Source organism: Carassius auratus, unplaced genomic scaffold (assembly GCF_003368295.1).
Source record: "Carassius auratus strain Wakin unplaced genomic scaffold, ASM336829v1 scaf_tig00216580, whole genome shotgun sequence".
Lineage (NCBI taxonomy): Eukaryota > Metazoa > Chordata > Actinopteri > Cypriniformes > Cyprinidae > Carassius > Carassius auratus.
In genome coordinates this window covers 1-24,755 of record NW_020528644.1, presented here as the reverse complement: position 1 = coordinate 24,755, position 24,755 = coordinate 1, and the positions used below count along the sequence as shown (strand labels likewise).

Here is a 24,755-nt window from a genome sequence, read left to right as displayed (position 1 = left end):
TCTCACAACACAAATACATACAGTTTATGGATGACTGAATGTCCATTTTCAATCTATGAAAGTGCAATTTCAGCTGAGAGCGAAGAAGAACTTATCAAAATGTCAGTGGAGATGTATTTAGAGATGTGGGAGGTGATATAGGAAATTCAGGAAAGAGCTCTGAGGGAACAGGCCTAAACAAAGAGGAGGCAGATGATTGAGGAAAACTCATGATCATTTACCGGTTATGAAGATCGGAAGACATTTTCTTGTTGCAGTTTTCTGGCAAGTCACAAACTGAGGAAAATGTGTGGGCTTCTGGATGCAAAGACCACCAGTTGTCAACACTTGTTTACTATGTGTAAAGCCATAATGTGTTTTAATCTCTTTTAATTTTCTGAAAAGACAAAAACACAGAGGTTATTTTTGACTTCTTTACGCGTGTGGGTGGGCGACCCTAAAGAGTAAATGCTGTGGGTTCAGAACTGGTGAAAGGGTGAGAGAACCTAAAGTTGAGGGTGTTCTTGAGAAAAGCCAAGGCAGGGCATCAGTATTACACAGAAACAAACAAAAAAAGGTAAGATCTGCACTGGGACTTTCCTGTGTCTGTGTAGACTGTCAGCCTGTTATTAGTGGTGGGGATTTTTCACAAGTCACTATCTTTATGTGTGTGTCATTTGAATCATTCATCCAAATGACTGTTTTTACGAGTGAATCACTGAATTATTCACTCAACCGATTACAAAAACACTGATTTAGTCAAAAACTAAAGTAAGTCAGCTAAACACTACTGTGTTTATCAGAGATGAGACCGTTGATACTCGTCTTTGTTTTGAACATTTTAAGGCGAGACACTGCAGGTGAATAGGGAAAAAAAAAAATATCTAATAGTTATCACCTTACTTACCCAGTTGATTGATTACATTGATTATTGCAAACATTTTTTGTATTACAAGTTTTCAAAAATGTTATGTTTAAATATGCAAATGAGGCATTCTTTAATGAAATATGTGCTAATTTGCATACATTTCTAGTACAAAAATCTGAACACTAGATGAAGTCAGTTTCAAATTTTTTGTTTAATTTTTTTGACATATTAGAGTCAAATGTTTTTACAGAGGGAATTCTGGTTATCTTTTTTTGTCACTCCATAATTCAGAAAATACTTTGAACAGCCAGAAAACAATATATTTTCACAATTTTGGGGGGAATAAAATGTTGTATATAATCAAGGACAATATAAATGAACAAATCCCTCTGTAAAAATCTTCAGAATACAGACAGGAATAAAAATATCAAGTTTGGTGTGTGTACGTGCTACTGAAGTTGAGATTTATGGCTCAGTGTTGAAGAAAAAACTCATTTTGAGAAAACGGCCTTTAAAATATGTATTGTAATTGAAATCTATTGACACAAACAGATAAAGTGCTATAAAAGAAACACTTAACAGTGTCTTTTGGATGTTTTCCTTCCACTAGTTTGAAAAAGCACTTTATGAAAAACCAAAAAGCCCAAAATCTCAAAATTGACAGGTGCTTGAAAAAACATTGTTTTTGCCTGCAGTGTCTCGCCTTAAATTAAATAGACAATGTATCCAGCAATACTGCATCTAAACTATAAAATATTCAATACTAGCATCTTGTTTAAACAGTAGCAATCACGTCCTATACACACACATATTGGACCTAAAAATGTATCGACAATGAAACAGTATCCAAATGTACGTGGAATTTTGTTTTAGCTTTTAAAAAGATGCTGGAGAGCAGGAGATCAAATTACGACCAATGCAGTGTCCATAGAAATGTTGTGTTTACAAAGTCAAGTCTGACCATTAACTGATCCCAAGATAACTTTAGTGGAAGTACAAAGTCAGTTCCCCTCAAGTTAAAAACAGCAATGTGTCCACATTTATTTATAAATTCATTCATTCATTCATTCAAAAAAAAAAAAACAGTTGTTTTATCGCTTAAAATAGCTTTTATGAAATACTGTGCTTGGTAAGTGAGCTTGTGCTATATTTCTTTAAGAATACAATTTCGCTTGGTCATGCTATCATAATTCGGTGACATTATGGTATGGCTTAAGGGCACAAAATGAATTATTTTCCATAGAAAACAAAAAGTTGAACAAGATTCTTTAAGATAAATTACTGGAAGTTGGAATGCGAATAAAAAGGTTTGCTGGGTTACAGAGGAAAGCTGAGGGAATTGACCATGTTGGCAGGAGTTCTGGCCTGGGGAAAGAAGCTGTGCAGGTGTCGATTTGTCCTAGTTTTCAGGGCATAACTGTTCTCTGCCGTGAGGGGAGACAGTGAAAAAGAAAATGGCTATGGTAGGATGGGTTGCCTATGATTTGTGCCGCCTTCATTGTCGTCCCACTGTAGATGCTTATGTCTGTGAGTGAGGAGAGCTGGCAACCAATTATTTCCTCTTAGAGTGCGATGATGCAGAGCCAAATCAGACGAAAACAGGGGTTAAGAGGACAGATTCAATCACAGCTGTGTAGAACTGGACCAGCAGCCAACATTTCCTATGCCTCTCAGAAAATAGCACATTTCCGATGTGTGCCTGTAAAAAGAAACCGATTAAGACGATTTCAGTCTTATCAAGAGGTTCAAGACAGCCTTGAAAATGTAACCGAAGGAAAAACAGAAAATACTTTTACACAAGAATATGATATTAATTCCACATTATTGTAGAAATTCAAGATAAAGTATACATGAAACTTCTCTCTATAATAACAATAATAATAAAAATTGTTCGCAGTAGAACAGGTTGTCACTGACGGTACTCCTCAAAGAGATCTTTGTACTTTATTTAGCCCTTCCTCTAAGAAAAAAGGTATAAAAGCTGTCTTTGAGGCAGTATCTTTTCAAAGGGTACTAATATATACACTTTAGGTATTAATATGTACTGTACCTTTAAGGTACCAATATGCTCCCTTTAGATACAGAGGTGCCTTTTGAAAAGAAACCACCCTAAAAGGTACATAAGTACACAAATCCAAATCAATACAAACAAACTCGAGGGCAAAAAGCAAAGGATTGACAGGAGAGGCAAATTGTTTTCTTAGAGCAAGCTGACTAACTACAAAATGCTAGCCTATTCTAGCAACATAAATACAACACCAACATAAGGGGGATTAAAAGCTTTTTTATGTCATTCTGGTCATATTCTGTGTTTGTAAGTACCTAACAGGAGTGTTACTGAGATAAAGGGAGTAGTATTGTACTGGTAATGTGATCTTGACCCTCTGAGGCAACACCTCCACATAAAATAAAAATACTTTTATTAGCCTAATGATATGACTGCAGTCTCATGTGAGTACTTGATTTTAAACATACAATATTTCTCAACAGTAGTACTAGGGTTTATCCTTTAATGTTAAAACATATGTTAAAATTAAACAGTTAATGTTGACCTTTTTTCTGGAGTCACCAGCAAAAACATTTCTTAAAGGGATAATTCACCCCTAAATTTAAATTCTGTGATCATTTACTCACACTCAAGTTGTTCCAACCCTGTATGTCTTTCTCTCTTCTGTTGAACTTTAAAGAAAATATGAACAGTTGCTAGTCCACTGACTTCCATCATTTGGGAAACCTACTATTGAAGTTGAAGGAGCTAAGAAACTGATCGCCTGAACTATCCCTTTAAGGGGACACATGCCTCCCCCTAGTGTTCAATAAGGTAGAATCGGTATCCCTCAAAGTGAGTATTTTTAAATCTTTTCATCACTTCTAAAGAAAAAAGACACAAAAAAAAGACAAAAAAAATTCTACTTTTTCTGCTTGACTTCATAACATTTCAGATCATGCAGAGAAACTGATATGTTTTACATTAAAACTGGATGACACATTTCTCAAAAATAGATTCTGCATCAGCAATGAATCTTAAAAAGCTGCATGATGTCCTGTGAATCATATTATGATCTGAGATCACAGAAGAGAGGGTAACAGAAGAGTCTTCCTTTGAAGTACAGATTCACACCGACCTTCTCCCAGGCACAAGTGTTGACTTAAAGTGTTTTGAAATGCCTGAAACTGAGCACGAAGCCATTCTTTGTCCTCTTATGGATAGTATAGGGATAAGCACTCTTGTTCCTCTTTATCTGGTTTTCTGTGGGCAATGTATGCTTATTACACTGAAAAGCTTAATTATTTATATCTGTACATGTAAATAACACCATATAACCCCTGTTTAGCATCTTGTGCTAAAAATTTATTAAAGTTATATTATGCAAATTCAAATCAATATTAATGCCAACAGGAAAATAAAACCATAGAGCAAAGCAATTAATCAGTTTTTTTGGAGCAACATTGGGGTCAAAGGCACAATGGCTCACAACTACTTGCAGGAGTCACCATATGGCTTTAACTAGAGCCATCTATCAAAACAGACAAAGTGTACTAATCAGTCAATCAAAAAAGACAGCAGCTGAACTGCTGTGGCTTCTCAAGACATGCATTACTACCATAGACAGTAAAAGAAAGATTACTACTTACAGTAAGTGTTCTATTAAACGAAATGTGCAGTCAGTGCACTAACACTGGTGAGGAGGAACCTCATGTGGTGGGATGAAGGAACTGCATTGTCCTCAACTCTTCTAATATAACCGACCTTTTCTGAAAAAAATATTTGACATCCACCGTGACACATTTGATAAATACTTGAATATTCATGGACTGGGATAGCAAATAACAAAAACTTGTATTCATATTAAAGCAAATATAACGTGGTTCATAAAAAAATGTTGTATGATCATCAGACCATAATACATATAATTGGTTCCACAACAATAAATCCCACGAACAATCATGTGTCCACCTTTTTATAGACTTACTTACACAACAAACTTCAACTATATTTTAAAGGATACTGATTGAACCCAAGCGCCTGTGTTTCATCAGATGCAAGCCATGCACAACAGTAATATGTCCAATAGATTTTAAGATCTTAAGTGAAGAATATTACTGTGAAGACAAGGTGAAGTGAATCCTAAAGGTCACAAATAATTAACATTCATGTAAACATAAAGGTATAGCTTTATATTCTTAAATATATTTTTTATTCATATATTATATATATATATATATATATATATATATATATATATATATATATATATATATATATATATATATATATATATATATATATATATATATATATATATATGAATAAAAAATATATTTAAGAATAATTGTGCCTTGATTATTATTATTATTATTATTATTATTATTTTTTTTTTATTTATTTTTAAAGAAATCTAAAGTAAATTGTAACCACTAGATGGAGCCCGTCTAATGTTTTTATCTCGGGGAGGTGTGTCTTTACTGCACGTATGAGTCAGGAAGCAGGTTATTTACGTCTTCGTGTATTCTTTTAAAATCTCTTAAAGTCACTCGACTCTGACCTTGTACGCGGTAAGAGGCTCTAACATCTGCTTTGAACCAACAACACCGCTATTACACGGTCTGATTTATTTAATGAACAGTCGAGATGTTTACTTGATGTAGCTATGTATACTTTGTTGCAACACGGAAATAGAATGACACGCTACTGTGCAGCGTTTATCATATGATTGTTATTTACTTTAGGTTTTATTGCCGTTTTTCTTTCTGTCTCTTTTCTGGGCTTTAATAGACACTGGTGGCAACATGACAGTGTTTGAAAACTGCACTGTGGTGTTAGATGTGAAAAATGTGCCTTTTAAAGAGAAGAATAAACTGAGATTAGCTCTTCTGGAGAATGGAGGAAACATCTCTTATGTCATCAACAAAGAGGTACGTATTCTACTCTTCTGACTCTTCTGTCTAAAGCAAATTATTGTTTAGATATAGGTAAGAAGTTTTGGTTCGAAGTTGCATAAAATACAGACACTTTCTTTTTGGTTTTCTGTTAGGTTCCTCAACAGGAACATTAGTATTAATGGTAAAATTAATGCTTAAAAAATGATAATATCAGGGGAATGATCGTACTGTCAGTGTATCTTCTGACCTCCGTTTATCTCCTCCAGTGCTCTTTTGTAGTCACTAGCAGTGTGAATGATCTGAGCAGTAACCGGCAGCGCAGCATCCAGAAGCTGCAGATCCCAGTGGTCGGGACGCAGTATGTGTGGAGCAGTCTGGACCAAGGGCATCTCCTGCCTTTGATGGAGCATAATTTGACCCCACAGCTGCCATATCCCGCCTCTGAATTCCTCCCTCCTTCAGGTAGGAGTTTATGAAGACTTGTTTTCTGTGGTTGTATTAGCACACTGTAATCTAGAATCCTGGTTTAGTTTTCTATTCAAATAAATTTCTCAGAACGTGATTTTAGCCAAATCAGCGCTAAATGTATTTTATCACTGCCTTTCTTCAGGAGAACAGATGTCAGTTGTTTGTCTAAAGTGTGAGGTTAACTTGCATCAGATGTGAAAGGAGGTCAAAGGGACAGAACGATGGGAGTTTCACAGGCAGATTTGTTTTATTAGTTTACATTGGGTGTGTTTGGTTCTCTGTTTGCTTACAGTACGTTTGGCTTTGTGTTGCAGTACATTTTTGTTGAGAATATATTTGTCATTCTGTTTGGGTTTTGAGAGTGTTAAGTGAGATTAAACCATGTATTTTTGTGGCATGGTTGACATTGTTATTTTTCATGATTAAGAGATAAAAGTGTCAACACACATACCAAGAAAAGAGACGTTCAAAGGTCACCCTGAACTCCCAAAGACTGAAGCTGAGATTCTTGAGAAGGGTGGACCCCGTCCTGGCAGGTTCAGGTGTGCTCTTGTTTTTTGTCACTGCCAGTTTGTTCAAGTTTTTGCAGAACTTGTGCTGTTCAGATTTGTTTGTTTACCTGACTACTCCTTTTCATTCCCTCAATGCAGAGTTTACAAAGAAGGCGACCATGACCTGCCTGAATTTCCTTCATATTTTCAAGTGGCCAAGTATTCAGTTTTTGAGAGGGTGAGAGACATGAAGTTCACATTAACTTTAAAATAAAAAAACACTATGATGACCGTTTTAACACATTCTTCACCACAGCCTGAGCATGCTGCAAGTGTTTTTGTGTTTCAGGTCAAACCAAAGACTTTGTCTGTTCTGGAGCTGCAGAGTGCCAAAGGCCGGGCAGGCCAGCAGTATCGTGTGTTGTGTTCAGTCTTGCGTGAAGCTGAGGTTTGATCATCATGAAAGTTGTTATCATTGGAATCACAGATGGTGACGGGATGCTGAATTTGTCTTGTGGTGACGGTGATGGACTCTCTCTCTTGCTATAGACCGAAGTGGTTCAGGACAAGCTTGTGTTCTGCGTGACGTCTGAAGATGCAGTGGAAGCATATCTGCAGCTGATAAAGGAGATGGAGACCGAGGGATCCACAAAGACACGCACACTTCCCCCTGAGATTGAGCGCTTGGCATCCTACAGTCTGAAGCAGGTCAGATAAACACAACACAGAACTGTTTTTATTTATTTGATACATCTGTAATGGGTGTGCAATAATTGCTCCCTCTTTGATTGGCAGCTGCTGTTGGAGGAAAAGCTGAACTGCAGCACATTGTCACAGGAAGTTGGTGTTTTTGTGGAGCTGGTTTGGACTGAAGCTCTCGGTTCCCTTAATAACATCCTGAAAGTCCCTGTCTCCAGAATAAGCCTCAATGATGTGAGAATGAGCTTAGCGCAGTAAAGAAGCTGACAGGAATTAGCTGTGTTTAACGGTTGCGGTGTGTTTATTGGCTCTGTGCTGCTGCAGGTGAGCAGGGTCGAGGGACTGTTACTGCAGGCACAAAAGACTAAGAAAGAGGATGAAGTCAAAGCCCTTCTGGAGGAGGTCAACACTCTTCTACCCCTCAGAATGACCGACCCTCCTTCCAAACACAAGCTCGTGTCTCAGAAACTAGACCTTTGTCAGGTATCACATACATCAGTTTATAGTATAAAATGATTATAAGGCTTTAGGTATGATTATAATGATTATACTATTTAAATGCATTAAAATACTAAGTCAAATTCCTTCAAAGATTTTGAAGAATTCAACATTTCAGATCTGTCCTTTATACTCTTTTTATTCTTGTCGTCTCCAGCTGATCAGAGATATTGTAAATGTGAGTGAGGCCACTCTGGGAAGCCCCTTACCCTCGTCTCTGGGAAAGTATCGAGCTCTGAGGTGCAGCATTGAGGTTGTCCCACCACAAAACCCTGAGTTTCATGTTGTCTCTCAACTGCTTCAGGACAGGTAAACAAGATTGTGTGTGCAGATTGTGGTCGGAAGTTCAAACATAAACATATTTCAGAGTATGTCTTCAAATAATAATGTTGTTCTTGTATCGACTACAGGCCTGTTCAGATTCAGCAGATACTGCGTGTCAGCAGAGGGGTGGAGCTTCAGTTGTTTATGGAGGATTTAGGCAACATTAAACCCCTCCTGCACTCCTCTAGTCCCAGCAGTTTTGTTGGAATACTGTCACGGTAGGAGCTCATTAAAACAAACAAAAAACCTTTGTTTACATGCAGTGATAAAACAGCACACCCACTTACAGTATTTTTATAAATGTTTTATTTAACCATTTATATGTGATGTATAATTGTCCATGAAGGCTAAAAGTGAAAAACTCCTTATATTCAGGTGTGCAGAATTATTAGGCATGTTTTATTTACAGATAAAATTAGCCAAAATAGAGGTTTAACTCCGACTGGAAAGGCAAAAATTATTAATTCTTCATGAGAAATATTCAAAACTAAGGCCGGTGACATACTGGCTGCGTGGAGAGGGGGTATACGTATTTGTATACAAAATGACATATAAACACATTTTCCTATTATATTTTGCCTGGAAATGCTTCCAACACGCGCGCGTGTCGCGGTAGAAATAGGCGTCGGTTCTATTTCTAGCATGCACGTGTTTTCCGCGCGGCTCGAGCCGCGCCTGAGACACGCATCTCACGCAGGCGGTCTGTATGCTCTAACCTGTTAACATGGGAGCCGAATTAAAAACTGACACGCCACACGGCTGAGACGCTTGCGCCACGCATTCAGTGTGTCGCCGGCCTAATGCAATACAGAAATTGCAAAGTTAAGACATGACCACTGGACAGCAAAAAGCTCACAGGGTCAGAGAGGTCAGAAAAAAATAGATTGAGAAGAAAAGACTGCATAAGATTTAACTGCATAAGATTGAAGAAAACATGGCTAATAATTCTGCACACCTGAATATAAGAAGTTTTTCACTTCCAGCCTTCATAGACCATTTATCACTAATAAATGATTAAATATAAAATCAATAGTAGTTATTTAGATTGATGTGGTTGGAATTGGTCAAATGTGCTTGGAAAAAAAAATATCATCAGAATATCAACAAGCCTAATAATTATACATGTATACTGTGGTGGGGTGAGTGAATCATGTTTCTTCTGGCTGATATTCAAATCTAAATAAATGAAAATTAATGCACCAAGTATTTTTAAAGACATTTTAAACATTTTTATACAGAGGTCTGCTGCTGCCCAGGGTTGGAGTCGAACAGCATGGAATTGAGAGAACGGATATCGGGAATCTTGGAGGAGGAATCTACTTCAGTGACTCTCTGAAGTCAGTTGTCTTTACCATTACTCAGTTGTCTCTTAATATAACAGATTTATTAATAATGTGAATCCCCTTTCATGACAACTGGAGATTTGAGCTAGCCTGTATGTTTCTTTTCTGTGTTAAAGGACTAGTTTGAAATACTCCAAGCCCAGTGTGACTGATGGCTCTCGGCTGCTGCTGGTGTGTGAAGTGGCGTTGGGTCGGTGTAAGGACCTGCTGAAAAAAGACACCACTTTGACTCGTGCTCCTGACGGCTACCACAGTGTACATGGAGTCCAACGCACTCCCAACAGACTCTCTGAATTTGAGGTGCTATTCTTATTGTCTGTGCACTTACATTTTCTGCTTGTGTTTTTGGGATCTGATATGCATTTGTGTGTGTGTTATCTTTAATAGGATGATGAGTTTGTCGTCTATAACACAGAGCAGATCAGACTGAAGTATGTTGTGCAGTACAGTCTGGAGGGAGACGAGTCAAAAGAGTTTCAGCCTCAGATCAACACTCAGCTCACGGACACAATACCTGATATCTGTGAGTAAAAGTTTAGTTAGTCTCATTCTCAGACGTCTCACTGACGGAAGTCAAAGTTGGCTAAATATCTGATGCATATGGCACACAAAATTGGAAACACTTCAGGAGTTTTGAAGTCGTCATCGGATCGGTTGAATTGAACAGGAATTCTGGGAGATGTATGTGTTGCATTCTTTAATGTTCCACCTGGTAGCAAAGATGCTGTGATGCCATGTTTACAACTTTGACAATGAGCGTTCATGAATAGTGTAATGATAAAAACTTCACAATCATCGGGAAAAAGGAGGCGGGAAACAGCGGACAATCAAATTACATTTTAATAATCAAAATAAACACAAAACAGCGCGGCAGTCGGCCGTGAGGGCAAACAAAACCAAAACACAAACTAAAACCCAGGCCTGGTCCTCTCTCGTCCTTCACTCCTGTTTTATATCCTTCCATGTCCTCCGTGGGACTCGAGACCGGTCGGTCGAGCAGGTGTCGCTCATCTCCAGTCACTCCACCGTGTTTTTTATCAAATGAATAAATAAAGAATTTATAAAGAAAAAAATCGATTTATAAAGATTTGATAAAGAAAAGCAAACTAGAATTTAGAATTAGCATAATATAGGAATTGTGTTCTTGAAAAATAAATAATTGCATTTAACAATCCCTTATAATTTAATATATATATATATATAATTTTTTTTCTCTCTCTGTGAAGTTGAATTCTATGATTCTGTGGTTAAATTCATTAGTGGTTTTGTTTGAATGTGCTTCTTTAGTGTCCAGTGATGACAGTGAGGGTTTGGAGTCCACTAAGAATCCTCTGGAGGAGATGAACGCAGGTTTGCTGGACAGCCGTGGTCAGAAACTTCCTCTGAAGGCCGTCAATGTGAGGTGCAAGCTGGTGGACCTGCTGTGTCAGGTATGATACTACAGCAGTGGACCACTAGTACATGAAAAGAAGAGTTGCCAAAGTATAACTGTGTTCTCTTACATGTTAAACTGTTTATAAACTGAAAAAAAAAGATGGAATACAGTCAAAAAATATTATAAAAGGCTTTCACATACGGAAGTACAATTTAAAGATATGCAATCAAACTAAAAGAGCAAAATGATATACAAAACAGCTAATGAACTAGAACTAAAACAAAACATTGATGGACACAATCAGACCACAGGAGTATGTACATAACAAGAACTCCAAAATTAAAACTGAAAGTTTTAACAAACTAAAAAACAGACACAAATCTAACCGTGGTCTTTTGGCTTATATTTTGCCACAGCCATAGAGCCAGATTATTACATTATAATTCTAAAATCAAAACCATATCCTTAACATTCTCTCCGTTTCCACCAGGTCATCATATTTCAGACCTACACAAACCAGAATGATTTTCCCATTGAGGCAAAGTATGTCTTTCCACTGGAGGAGACGGCAGTAGTGTGTGGATTTGAAGCCTTTATCAATGGAAAGCATGTCATTGGAAAGGTGCGAGGCATTCAGAATTTGCATTCAGAATGCAGTCTCTGCTTTTTCAACCTCTTTCTCATCAGTTTAGTCACAAATGTCAATTTTACCTGTAGGTAAAGGAAAAGGAGCAGGCTCGTAAGGAGTACAAGCAAGCCATAGAGATGGGTCATGGAGCCTACCTGATGGACCAGGATGCACCTGTGAGTTACTGTAACTGATTTGGAGCTTGTGTGTGTGTGTGTGTGTGTGATAATGCATCAGATGGTGTCTTTAAGAGGTCGTGTGTTTATGTGAGGCAGGATGTATTTACTATCAGTGTGGGGAATCTTCCTCCTGGAGCCACAGTTCTGATCAAGGTGACGTTCATCACTGAGCTGGTGGTCCGGTCAGGCTCTATAATCTTCTCACTGTCTGGCAGCGTGGCACCATGGCAGCAGAGCGCGGCACTTAATCAGACAACTCAGGTACGACGCACCTTTGTTACTGTATTTCAAATTCTGTTTGGCCTGCTGATTCTTAGTGTTTTGAATGACATTTGCATTGCATTTCAGGCCACTGTTGAAAAGATTGGTGTGATGGAGCTTCAGTCAGTGGGGTGAGAATCTCAAACGCTGGCGAATTCACAGGGAAATTCTGCTAATGAGTAACAAAATAGAAGACAATTATTTTATGTAGCTAACCATGTCTAACATCATTTACCACTTAACCTTTAAACTTTTATAACTTCACGCTTATTTACAGTAGCACCTTGTCCAGTTCGGATATTGGGGGGTTACATGGTTGTTTCATTGTTCTGTTTAGTATATGGTTTTGATAAAAATGTTCAATCCTTTTCAATGTCCTCTAATGCTTTTGTTCCCTCTCTCTTTCTTCAGGGAGTTTTCTCTGTCTATGTCCATTGAAATGCATCATGAGATCATCAACTTGAGCTCTTCACACCGCATCAGAACCAAGGTTATTTTACTTTTGTGCATGATCTTACTTTATACTGGATTTTCTGAAAACAGTAACACATTCGTTATGAACCATATTAACAGTATTATTATTTTCCCTGTTCAGAGGACAGACTGTAAGGCAGTGATCCACACGTTACCGGGACAGACGCTGGGATCTGAAGGGTTACAGGTGTCCTTTAGTCTTTCTAATATCCACATGCCCAGGATGTGGGTGGAGAACCATCCAGATAAAAATAGTCAGGTAAAGAAATGATCACTCAAATCTGTTTTCCTGTCTGTCATGGATATTGTACACAAAAAGTGACACTTTCCATCTTATGCACCCTGTCAAAAATAAACACTGATACGGATCTGATCCCTGCAGGCCTGCATGCTGGTGTTTTATCCAGACTTTAAGTCAAGTGGGGTGTCCACCTCTGGAGGTCTGTCCAGTGTGAATGATGTGGTCATTCTTCTGGACTCTTCCAAGTCCATGCAGGGAGATGCCATGCTTAACGCTCGCAGGATTGCCCTTCAAGTTCTCAAATCTCTAGACCGCTCACTGAAGATCAACATCATCTCTTTTAGCACTGGTGAGTGCTCACTGAAACTGTCTGATATTGTCATCTTGTGGACTTTTTAGTTTCTCTATTTTTGTAATACAAAGTGAAGCGTTATGGGTAAATATGTGCATCTTTACAGATTACCAGGAAGCTTTTCCTGCACCAGTGTCTTTAGATGAGGCATCTGAAGCTGCCAGAAAATTTATCATGGTGAGTAATGTTTAAAATGTTTTAAGATGGTTCTGAATCTAAGATCTTTTGCGTATCGTTGCATTTCTCCTCGCTTCAGTCGTGTGGCAGCTCTGGTGGCGGCACTGATCTGTGGCGGCCTCTCCGTAGTCTGAGTCTGCTGCCTCCCTCCCGGGGCATGAGGAACATCCTGCTGCTCTCTGATGGACATGTTCAGAACCAGCCTCTGACCCTACAGCTGGTCCGAGAAAACTCCTGCCACATGCGCCTCTTCACCTGCGGACTCAGGTCTGCCTTAAACAAATCTCTTTTTTCTCTTTCACTTACACTGAATTTCTGAATGAACAGTTTGGTTGTGTTTGTGTTTGTCTAGCTCGACAGCTAATCGTCATATGCTCAGAGCTTTGGCTCAGGCAGGTGGAGGAACATATGAATTTTTTGACACAAAGATGAAACACACTTGGGCAGAAAAGGTGAATCACACACATTATTGTATTATTATTTTTTTTTATAACTAAAAAGGAAACATAATTTTTCCAAAATAGGCCAGGCTTGAGTTTGAGGCTTCAGTTGAAGAGATTTGTGTGTAATTTCAGGTGCGCGCTCAGGTTCAGCGAATGGAGTCTCCAGGCTGCAGATCAGTGACAGTGAAGTGGCAGCAGTTTAATCCCACAGCGCCGCTTCCTGTTCAAGCCCCCTCACAGCTTAACGCTCTCTTCAGTGACTGTCACTCTCTGGTGTACGGCTTTGTGCAGCACTGCACTCAGGTAGACAGGCTTTACTTAAAAGTTGCATTGCTGCTTACAGGTGCAGGTCATATAATTAAAATATCATCAAAAAGTTGATTTCAGAAAATTCCATTCAAAAAGTGAAACGTGTATATTATATTCATTCATTACACACAGACTGATATATTTCAAATGTTTATTTCTTTTAATTTTGATGTTTATAACTGACAATCCGTTCAAGCTGTTTCAGTTAATTGATATAAAACTCTGAATCAACATTTGCATAATCATTGAAAAATGTTAATGATACATTAAAATATTTCAATAATAATATATGTATTGTAGCTAAATACAGATTGTTTTTTTTTTACAGATTACTTATATATTTGTGCCATTGGCATGCAGTGGTGTTGAGAATTCTTATATGTAAATTAATGTACATAAAGACTGTCTTCTGTCAAGATTTGTCAAAATTTACAATAACTACAGTATGTAATATTAATCAAGGCTGTAAAATATTAGGGTAGATATTTTAGCTGAAATGGCTAGTTATTTGTGTTTATTTATTGTTTTGAAGTGTAATATTTACTCATTTAGGCCACACTGTTTGGTGATTTGAATGGACAAGAGATCAAAACAATGGTGTCCACCACAGAACTACAAAAGTCCAAGGGAACTGTGAGTGAACATCTTAAATACTTAATACAATCTGAAGCACCATCAGATGTTTATCAGGCATTTGAAGAGTTGTGTGTGTGTATGTGTGTGTGTAGTTCCTTCACAAGTTAACAGCAAGAGCAATCATCAGAGACTATGAAGATGGCATTCTAGCTAACAGTGAGGCTGAACATGAGGTACAATATTTGGCTGCATTATGATATTTTTATATAACCGTCAGATTTGTTAACAGAAAAACTTGACTTGCTGTCATGTATCTCTTTATCAGGGGAAGAAAGCAGAGCTAAAGTCCTACATCATTGAGCTCAGTAAAGAGTTCTCCATCTTATCCCAGTTCACAAGCTTTGTTGCCATTGAAGAGAGGGTATGATTGCTGCTATTTAAAGGATCTAAAAATAAATCTGTAAAAAAAATATATATATATATATATATATATATATATATATATGTATGTGTGTATATATATATATATATATATATATATGTATGTGTGTATATATATATATATATATATATGTATGTGTGTATATATATATATATATATGTATGTGTGTATATATATATATATATATATATATATATATATATATATATATATATATATATATATATATATATATATATAGATAAATTAAATAAATGAATGCATTTAGCAGACGCTTTTATCCAAAGCGACTTACAGTGCATTCAAGCTATCAGTTTTTACATATCATGTGTTCCCGGGGAATCGAACCCCCAACCTTGCGCTTGCTTGCTTGCTTGCTTGCGCAGTGCTCTACCAGTTGAGCTACAGGAACACTATATATATATATATATATATATATATATATATATATATATATATATATATATATATATATATATATATATATATATATATATATATATATATATGTGTTTTGTATGTAGTTATTCATTCCATTATAAAAATAGTTCACACATAAATTAAGTGTTTAATATGGATTAAAAAAGAAAAAGTAAACTTCTGCACACAGGGAATCAGTTTTTTCACAAAAAGGCAGAGTAATTCTAAGTAAAATATGCCATGAATTAATTTGTGTGCACCATTTTAAACTGAATGACAATTAAAAATACCAACTAATACCCTCATTTTCTCTTTGCAGCAGCAGAATGAGCTTGACACTGGTTTCACAGATATTCCTAAAATCATATCACAGGAAGATGTGGATATTTTGCCATATATGGGCTGGACTGAAGAAAAGCTGGAGGCTTTGGATATTAGTAGTGCTGAATATGATGATGTATGGGTAACAACAAAAGTGTCTATTAAAGCTGTTATGTCATGTAATGATAAATGTTTACAGCTTCTAGTATTCACAACAATGATTTTCATTTTGTTTTCAGACGGAATTAGAGGGATGGTGCAGTAGTTCCAAATCTAAAGATCTCCTGGGTTCTGCTTGTGTAGCAGATGATTTTGTTGTTGATTTAAAGGATGAATATGAATATATTGATAGGTTTATGCCTTCAGCTCGCCCTTCTCAACCTCATAGAACCAGTAGCTCCTGGCATCCTTCACGTTTTGAAAGTAGCACTAATGCTTTCAGAAAAAGTCTGAAAAAATCGAGTCCAACATTTCCCCTTTACCTTGCCGCAAAGGCTGCTTCCAGGCCTATAGCTGCTCGACCTGAAATACCAGTGGAAGTTCTCTGCAAGGCTAGCAAGATTTCTCCTCCTCCTTCTTTTCCTCCTCCTCCTCCTCATAGAGGTGCCTCCATGAGTGACAGGCTTCCCCTTCAGCTGCCAACCAGGTTATTGCCTGTATGCCCCCTCCTCCTCCTCCTCCATGTGGTGGTGCCTCCATGAGTGACAGGCTTCCCCCTTTAGCTGCCAAACAGGTTATTGCCTGTATGCCTCCTCCTCCTCCACCTCCTCATAGAGGTGCCTCCATGAGTGACAGGCTTCCCCCTTCAGCTGCCAACCCAGGTCACTGCCTTTATGCCTCCTCCTCCCTCGGTGGAACGTCACTCCAGTATTCGTCGGACTATCCCTCCTTCCGCTGATTTCAAGATGTCCAGAACTGAGGTCTTGATCAAACGTTACACCGCTCCCCCACCACCTCCCACTCCCGCTTTGTTCATATGAGCCTCCTCCCTCTGATCTTCTTGGTTTTGAATCAGAGTGTTTCATAGAAGAAGGCTTTGATTCGCTTACAAAAAGGAGTCCAATGGTTTCCTCTGCAACAGAGTTTGCCACTGAGCTTCATGACTCAACTCATTCTACCTGTGCAGATCCTCCTCGCGACGCATCTCAGCAATTCATGTCCATGACTCCAAGCCCTTCTTCCCCTCCTGCTATTGCTCGCAAGATGAGCGAATCTTTTTTCGGGAGGTGCAGTGCTGGTGGCTCCATTGCCTTTGCACCACCCTCTCGTGCTGCACCTGAATGCTTTGGTTCCCTCAGAAGTAGGAATAAACATTTGGATTTTAGGTCCTCAGCTCCTAGAGCACTGCGAAAACTAAAAAAATCTATAAGCAGACCAGACAAAGTGGCCTGGAATGATCTGTTTGAGCTTCAGCATGAGGTGTTTACACATGATTTATTTTTACTAGATTATATACGGTTTTTAAATGTGTGAGAGAATATGAACATATGCAATGTGTTTGGATATAGGATGGATACTGGGAGTGCACTGACAGGCTGAGCAGCTTCCTTAACCTGGATGTAGACTTTTTTGCAAATGTCTTCCTTCAAGAGAAAGGCATCTGTTCCTTAGGTAACATGTTTTTTACATGCCTGTTGTTGGTCTTATCCAGATTGCAGCTTATTCTCAGCAAGAACTGCCCATTTAGACAGGACGAGCCATCTGATTGACATGTAAAGCAACCAATCACAGTTTGTTCATATATAATATTTAGACAGACTGAGAAAAACACAGGTGTCTTTACTGTGTAACACCAGCCAATCATTGTATTATATAATACCATCTTGCTAGAATGAGAAAGTGCTTTGCTTTTTAAAGTGCAATATGCATCAGGCTATATCTGAATATAGTTTATTTTATTCTTTTATAGTGTCTTTTATAGTTCATAGTTTATTTTTCCAACACAGGTTTTGAGTCAGTATCAGTTAAGTCACATGTTTTGTATGTCAGGTGTGAAGGCTCATGCTGAAATTCTGAGGCTGGTGGCGACTCTGCTGGTGCTGCAGCTGATCCGGGTGAAGAAGCTGGAAGTGGGACGGCTGCTTGAGTCTCTCCTCCGACTAAAAGAGTCCCAGGAGCCCAGGTACCACTGCACGTCCTCACTGTGGTGTAGTGATTGACCTATGTTTTTGGATCCATGACTTTCTGCTCTTCTCCATTCAGACCGATGTACTGGGAGGCAGTGAAGAGGGCCATGGACTGGGCCTGCCGGACTGACAGACAGTATCCGTGTGTTTACAGCCGGCTTGAGATCGGCCGGGATTGGGAATCATCTACACGTCAACTACTGGGCTAATGATTCTCCACACCCATATTCCCCACTCAAACCTGTTCTAGACAGACGTATTAGTCTTGTAGAAACTGGAGCTTAATTGCTTAATATTTGAAAAATATCTTCATGAGTCTTGGAGAGCTTTAAAGTGCCCTCATAACTGTATTTCTGTAAACTCTCTCTCATCACATTATTGGGTGGAAAATAAATTAGTAAACCTTAACATACCTAAACATAATTAAACCCACAAAATATGAAAAAAAAAAATACAAAAACTAATAAGAAAATGAATTACAATATAGTCTGTTGACTTGCAGAAAGCTGTTTTAGCATTTAAACCAAAAAATATTTTGTGAAACGTTTTCTTGTGTGTATGTGCTGTCTTTTTTTAAATAAATGAAATGAATTAAAATAAATATATTGTTCCAGTAAACAACAGCATCTCAATGACCTATCTGAAATACAAAACAACCAAAGAAATAGCAGGGTTTCTGCTTGTAAACAAAAACATTTTATTCTAGCTTCATGCATTCTTTTTTTTAAACACTTTAATATGGTTAAGTTTCATAAAACTATAAAGAAATAACATTTTGAACAAAAAGCTGAAAAAATACTGAATTGGATTCTGTATAACAATAAAAACATGGATTCTAGGAATAGCTCAAATATATTTAGAATTTTTGTATAGTATACTTAAATGTCATTTTAAATATAATTCTGAAAGTACATAAAGCCCATTTCTGAGAAGTACATAAAAAGATAACTGAAAGCATAATTTCCTGTTTTTAGTTTAAAAGTAGGTATACTAATAGCACACTTGAATAAACTTTTTTCGTAAGGGGGTTCATCATACAACCCCACTTCCAGAAAAGTTGAGACATTTTGTAAAATGCAGTAAAAAACAAAAATTATGATTTGTTAATTATCTTTAACTCTTATTTAAACTGATAAAACATTCAAAGAAACAGGTTTCCATTGTTTTCACTGACCATCTTGATGTATTTTGTAGATGTATAAATACATTTTCATTTTGAATGCTGTAACGCTTCACAAAAAATATTCAAATATTCAAGTTAAACTGTTATAAAACATTCCACAATAAGCAGGTGGATTGTTGGTGATATGTGTGGGTATCATGATTGGAAGAAAAAAAAAAACCTTCCATCAAAGTATCAGTCTTTTGCAATCTAAGAAAGATTGTGGCTTACTACTGTTTGCCAAACATAATGAAAGGGTTATCAAACCATTTAGAAATAACATTTCTCAATGCAAGATTGCAAAGAATTTGGGTAAAATAAAAAATATATATATAGTTTCTGTATACGTAATATGTGTGTAATATACTTGTACTGTGTGTGTAATCATCAATGGTTGCATGGACTTTCAGTGGAGGGCCAGAAGTCTCTAAAAATACCTTCACTTTTGTTTTAAAGATGAACCAAAGTCTTAAGGGTTTGCAATTAATAAATGAGCAAAAATTCTGCCAAGCAAAAATTTACATACCGTTTTTATTTGTACAAATCACACTATAATAAAGGAGGGAAGTCTCGGTCCGACGTCGGATTTTGATGTGGGATCTGGCAACCCTAGAATCCGGAAGTGCTCATTCTCGGAAAGCTGCGCGGGAAAAGCGTCTGTTTGGGTGAGAGCGGGAGAGATACTGTACACAGAGCAACTGTGTATCAATTGTTAAACAACTTTTGTAACTTATCGAGGTGAGTGGTAAGTTTTTAATTAAACGCATTGTGGCTTCAATCTGTTATTGATTAACATTTACGTGCAGTTTATATAATTTTTTCTGTGTTAGGGTAGGTATGGTATTTACACTGTGATATTCGTTTATAATCCCAGGTTATAGTTATTTGTTTCCACATTAATGTTACTGTTTACGAGAACGTTTATTGCCACGTTAGTTTTAAATAGTTTGTTTTTGTGTTCATAAATTATGCACTTTTTAAGCCTAAATGGCTTCAGTGTTTGTTTTGTTTATTAAAGAATCATAGCAATGCTTTCATATCCACGATTTCAGTTACGTGACAAAAAGTGTTTTTCCTTTTGTGAAGTTGATTTTTGTTTTTCGGTGTTCAGTTTTTGTGTTTCCCCTCATTATTTTCCTCTGATATTCCTGCCTTCATCTCAATTGCATGATCAGAAATAATCTGTATTTCTTTATGTCCTTGTCCATCAGGTGTCAGGATGAAGGTGGTACCTGTGAGATTGCCTGGCATAATAAGGAGCCGGTGTACAGTCCTAGATTTCCAGCAAGAGCGGTGAGGGAAAGATAGAGCGGCTCGCTACAGCTGGAGTGGACACCACAGTACGGGTAAGAGATCCCTGCCTGCACGGGGAGTCGTGGCCTAATGGTTAGAGAGTTGGACTCGCAATAACAAAGGTTGCAAGTTTGAGTCTCGGGCTGGCAGGAATTGTAGTTGGGGGGGAGTGTGTGTACAGCAATACCATGACTGAGGTGCCCTTGAGCAAGGCACAGAGCCCCCCATCTTGCTTCCCGGGTGCTGCGGCATAAATGGCTGCCCACTGCTGTGTGTCTGCACTTTGGATGGGTTAAATGCAGCGCACCATACTATAATGTCATGTCACGTTTTTTAATACATCATAGGTATCTCTTTAAGTTAACACTGATGACTGATATAGATTATAAGATGAGAGTGCTCTCTTTCAGATGTGGCGTGTGGATAAAGGGCCTGATGGGAAGGCGGTTGTTGAGTTTTTGTCTAACTTGGCCCGACACACTAAAGCAGTGAACGTAGTGCGGTTCTCACCCCACCACTGAGGTCTTGGCTTCTGGAGGGGATGGTGAGTTTAAACTTTACCCTGGTAAGTTTGTTGAAATTTGCTTGTATGTCTGTAAATGGTTTAATTAAATTTCTGTTTCTCAAGATGCTGCAATCTTGCTTTGGAAACTGAATGACAATAAGGAGCCTGAACAAACCCCGACCTTTCAGGAAGATGAAAATGATCAGCTCAATAAAGAGAGCTGGAGTGTCGTCAAAACGCTGAGGTCTTTTATTTATATATAAAAATTCAAATGATCTGTAAATTCACATGATCTGTTTTATTAAATGGATGTATTAATCTTGTGCACAATGCATCTTATCAAAAATGTTTTCAATTGTTTGTTTGTTTTTCGAGATTTGTAATTTTTGTCAAAATGTCCAAGACTTCTGGTGAAATGAGACTTCTTTCTGTTAAGTATGCTGGACTTTTCCAATCATTTAGTCTACATAAATCCTCCAATTTCTGCAGGCTCAAACTCAGATGATCTGCCTCCATACAATCAGCAACAAGTCCCTGTCCTTGATTATATTATTATTTTATGTCAGAATATCAAAGAAAATATGTGCCACTGATTGCATTTCATTGCAACTTTAAGTCATTTACTTTTTTATAGAATGTGAAATGCTCATGTTGTTGCCTGTGTTTGTTAGGGGACATATTGAGGATGTATATGATTATCTCATGGACCAGTGATGGGAATTTCATGGTTTCGGGATCTGTGGACAACACTGCTATCATGTGGATGGTCAACAAGGGTATGAAAACCTGAAGCAAGACTAATGAATTGCATATGTATTTTTGTTTTTATAGATGTGATATGTGACCGGATCAATTATGACAATGATTATTGAATTCAGTGCCTGTTTTGTTTGCAGGTCAAAAAGATGTGCATTTTTAATGATCATAAGAGCTATGTGCAAGGAGTAACATGGGACCCTCTTGGACAGTACATCAGCACATTAAGCTGTGACAGGTTAGTGTGTAGATTTTAATAACTGCTTAATTTCAATCCATTACAGATTATCATAGTCTAGAGTCATATAATGACATACTTTTTTTTTTTTTGCATACTGACAGCATGTGAATTCTGTTCTTAGGGTGATGCGTGTGGTACAGTGCTCACAACAGGAAAAAAGCTTACAGTGTGAGCAAGATGACTTCATCTGCACTGCAGAGGGAGAGGTGAGTGTCACTGGGATAATCAGTTGGCCTTTTTTTAGTAAATAAAGATGATATTAATTAAGAGATGATCTGAACACCTGAACACTTTTTGGTTCAATCGGACTGAATTCATTACGATTGAATGAATCTGATTGTAGTGTTTACATGAACGCTAACTAAGTGATTGTGTTGATGTGTGGATTTATATGTCACACAAGCTACAAATCGAATAGATTTTTGACGTGCACACAGCTCAAACAGTGAAAGTGAACACGATAATATATAGTTTCTCACAGTTTGCACATAATAACCACTCTCCTACACGGTTCTTTATTTGTTTTACTATTTCCTTTTATGGATAAATATACATATAAACTGCTGTGCTGCTCATATTTATCTGTGCAAAAAAAACAAAAAACCTCGCCGCGCCCAAAACGGGTTGCCTGTGGATGAGTCTCTAAAACAAGGGTTGTCCTGCTCATTCACAGTGGCCGAGTGAAAGGAGTTTTATAATAACCGTACAACGCATTTATACAACACATTTCCTTCAAAAGGAAGACCTGCTCGTTCGTCATACCGTCATTACATTATTTCTGCATCATTGCACATGTGCAGTACTTTTAGTTTTATGGTTCAATTAGTTTGATTGTTTACATGCACGCTCAATCGTATTAGAAGGGAATAAACACCCCCTCAAATCCGATCGAAATTTCATTTGGATCAAACTCAATCGGATTTATTAAGGTGTTTAATGAACGTTTTTCAGTCCGATTGAGCCGTCAATCCGATTACAAACGGATTATTTGGGTGCATGTAAATGTAGCCAGTGTGTTGTTTTTACTTTTAAGTTGAAAAAAAAGTATTGTTGTGGTTTAAATTACTCTCCTTTATACAGGTGAAGAACTACAGAATGTTCCACGATGACAGTATGAGATCGTTCTTCAGACGTCTCACATTCACACCGATGGGTCATTCCTCCTTGCACCAGGTACACATCTTCTTCTTTTTTTTACATGTGTGTATACTGTGTATGCCTACGTTATGTATGTGAGTAGTTATTCTAACAACTTTTTCATGTTTTAAGAACGTTATTCAACACAATCAGTGTGCTTTGTAATGTGTTTTTATTTATTTTTTTTCCATTACCTTGTATATTCCTTGTGTAGCTAAAAAAATATTTGTATTTATTTACTCATTTTATTTTTAGCTGGGTGTGTCGAAGCTGGAGAGAATGTCACAAACACAACATACGTATTTCCAGAAAAAGCTTTAAGAGGTTTGGTGTTTGTTTGATGGCTTTTATGTTCCTTGAAAGCTTAATCTTTATACATGTTTATGTTAAGTTGTAAAGCTATGCATATTTATCAATATACACTGCCATTCAAATGATTAAAGCATGGGGTCAGTTAGTTTTTTTTTTTTTTTTTTAAAGAAATGCAAACTTTTATTTAAAGTTTGCACGATTAATACAGATCGAATGCGATTAATCGCTATTGTCCTGTGCATTTAGTCAGTAAATCAGTTTCTGTGATTAGCAGTAAATCTCCATCACTTGTTTTCAGGGTGGAGCAGCATTTACTACACAGAGCCGTAGTTCTCTGACAAGCTATGTCAAATCGGATTCATAATCACAGACGATATAATTGTAGGATTTATGAAATGGACTAAATTGGTCTCGATTATGACAGCTGCTTCTTTCTCAGTGTATTATGACTGTGTGGTTAAATGCTGCTCCATCTGAGAGCACGTGAAAATATCACATATTTAATAACATTTTTAACTCCAAATTTACTTCATAACGTCAGTCGAGTGTTTAAAATAAATTTATGACTAAAATTATAATAAGAACCGGATAAACTATATACGTGCATTGTCCGTTTGTTTATTGGTCATGGTGAATCAATGAAAGTAGTTAAATATTCTGCTTATTCAGCTGCAGCAATAGGCACTTCCTGGTTTCTTTTTCGAGGCATATTGGATTTTCAGTGCGAGAGCTCCCTCTGGCCTTTGGATGGAGATGCTTGTGATCACAGAACCGGGCTTCACTGAAATGTACACGACAATCGCAGCTTCTGCCTAATCACGATTTATTGCCTTTGCGTTTTAATTTCAATAAATCGTGCAGTCCTAATTTTTATTCAGCAAATATTCATTAAATTGATAAATGTATCACGGTTTCAACAATATATAATAAGCACAACTGTTTTTAACATTGAACAACAAATCAGCATAATATAATGATTTCTGAAGGATCATGACACGCTGAAGACTGGAGTAATGTCTGTGGTAAATTCACTTTGCTATCACAGGAATTAACTGAAATTGTAAATATCCAAGATAGAAAATATTTATTTAAATTGTAATGATATCTCACAATATTACAGGTTTCATCATTTTTTAAAACATTTACAAAAGCTTACAGAATGGTGGTATAAACCATAAAATGTTGGGACTCTAGTTGTCATCACTTCACTCAGCCCAACTGCTGACACAGTCTTGATTTGTGTAATCCTGCTTCGTGTTTGACGTGTATTTGTGTATCAGGCCCATAGCTCATCTGCCCTGTCCATCTAAAGCCACACGGCTGTGCGCTGCAGCCCAGTTTACTATGAACTGAGGACAAAACAGCTGAAGGTACACAAAAAACCTTTCCCAAGCTATTGTTCTGCTTATGTCACATGTGTGCAGTGGAAAGACAGTATATGTTCTTTTATGTTCCACAGATGGTTCCCTGA

The 24,755-nt window shown here is 37.4% G+C and overlaps 1 protein-coding gene and 1 pseudogene across 1 annotated transcript; both read left to right on the top strand.

The window, feature by feature from the left end:
• Positions 1-5,309: 5,309 nt before the first annotated feature.
• On the top strand, positions 5,310-16,160 carry LOC113098519 (poly [ADP-ribose] polymerase 4-like). The gene is made up of 30 exons (XM_026263643.1): positions 5,310-5,404; positions 5,625-5,764; positions 5,998-6,193; positions 6,627-6,741; positions 6,850-6,928; positions 7,040-7,138; positions 7,240-7,398; positions 7,486-7,623; positions 7,714-7,872; positions 8,045-8,196; positions 8,298-8,429; positions 9,450-9,548; positions 9,671-9,854; positions 9,942-10,077; positions 10,842-10,984; positions 11,420-11,551; positions 11,647-11,733; positions 11,833-11,997; positions 12,085-12,128; positions 12,409-12,487; positions 12,593-12,730; positions 12,854-13,061; positions 13,171-13,241; positions 13,321-13,508; positions 13,594-13,693; positions 13,817-13,987; positions 14,546-14,626; positions 14,722-14,802; positions 14,895-14,990; positions 15,751-16,160. Exons 2-30 carry the CDS (start codon positions 5,639-5,641, stop codon positions 16,015-16,017), a joined length of 3,825 nt encoding a protein of 1,274 aa, XP_026119428.1. The 5' UTR covers positions 5,310-5,404; positions 5,625-5,638; the 3' UTR covers positions 16,018-16,160.
• A 4,113-nt stretch (positions 16,161-20,273) lies between these two features.
• LOC113098520 (chromatin assembly factor 1 subunit B-like) lies at positions 20,274-24,654 on the top strand (annotated as a pseudogene).
• The last annotated feature ends 101 nt before the right edge of the window (positions 24,655-24,755 follow it).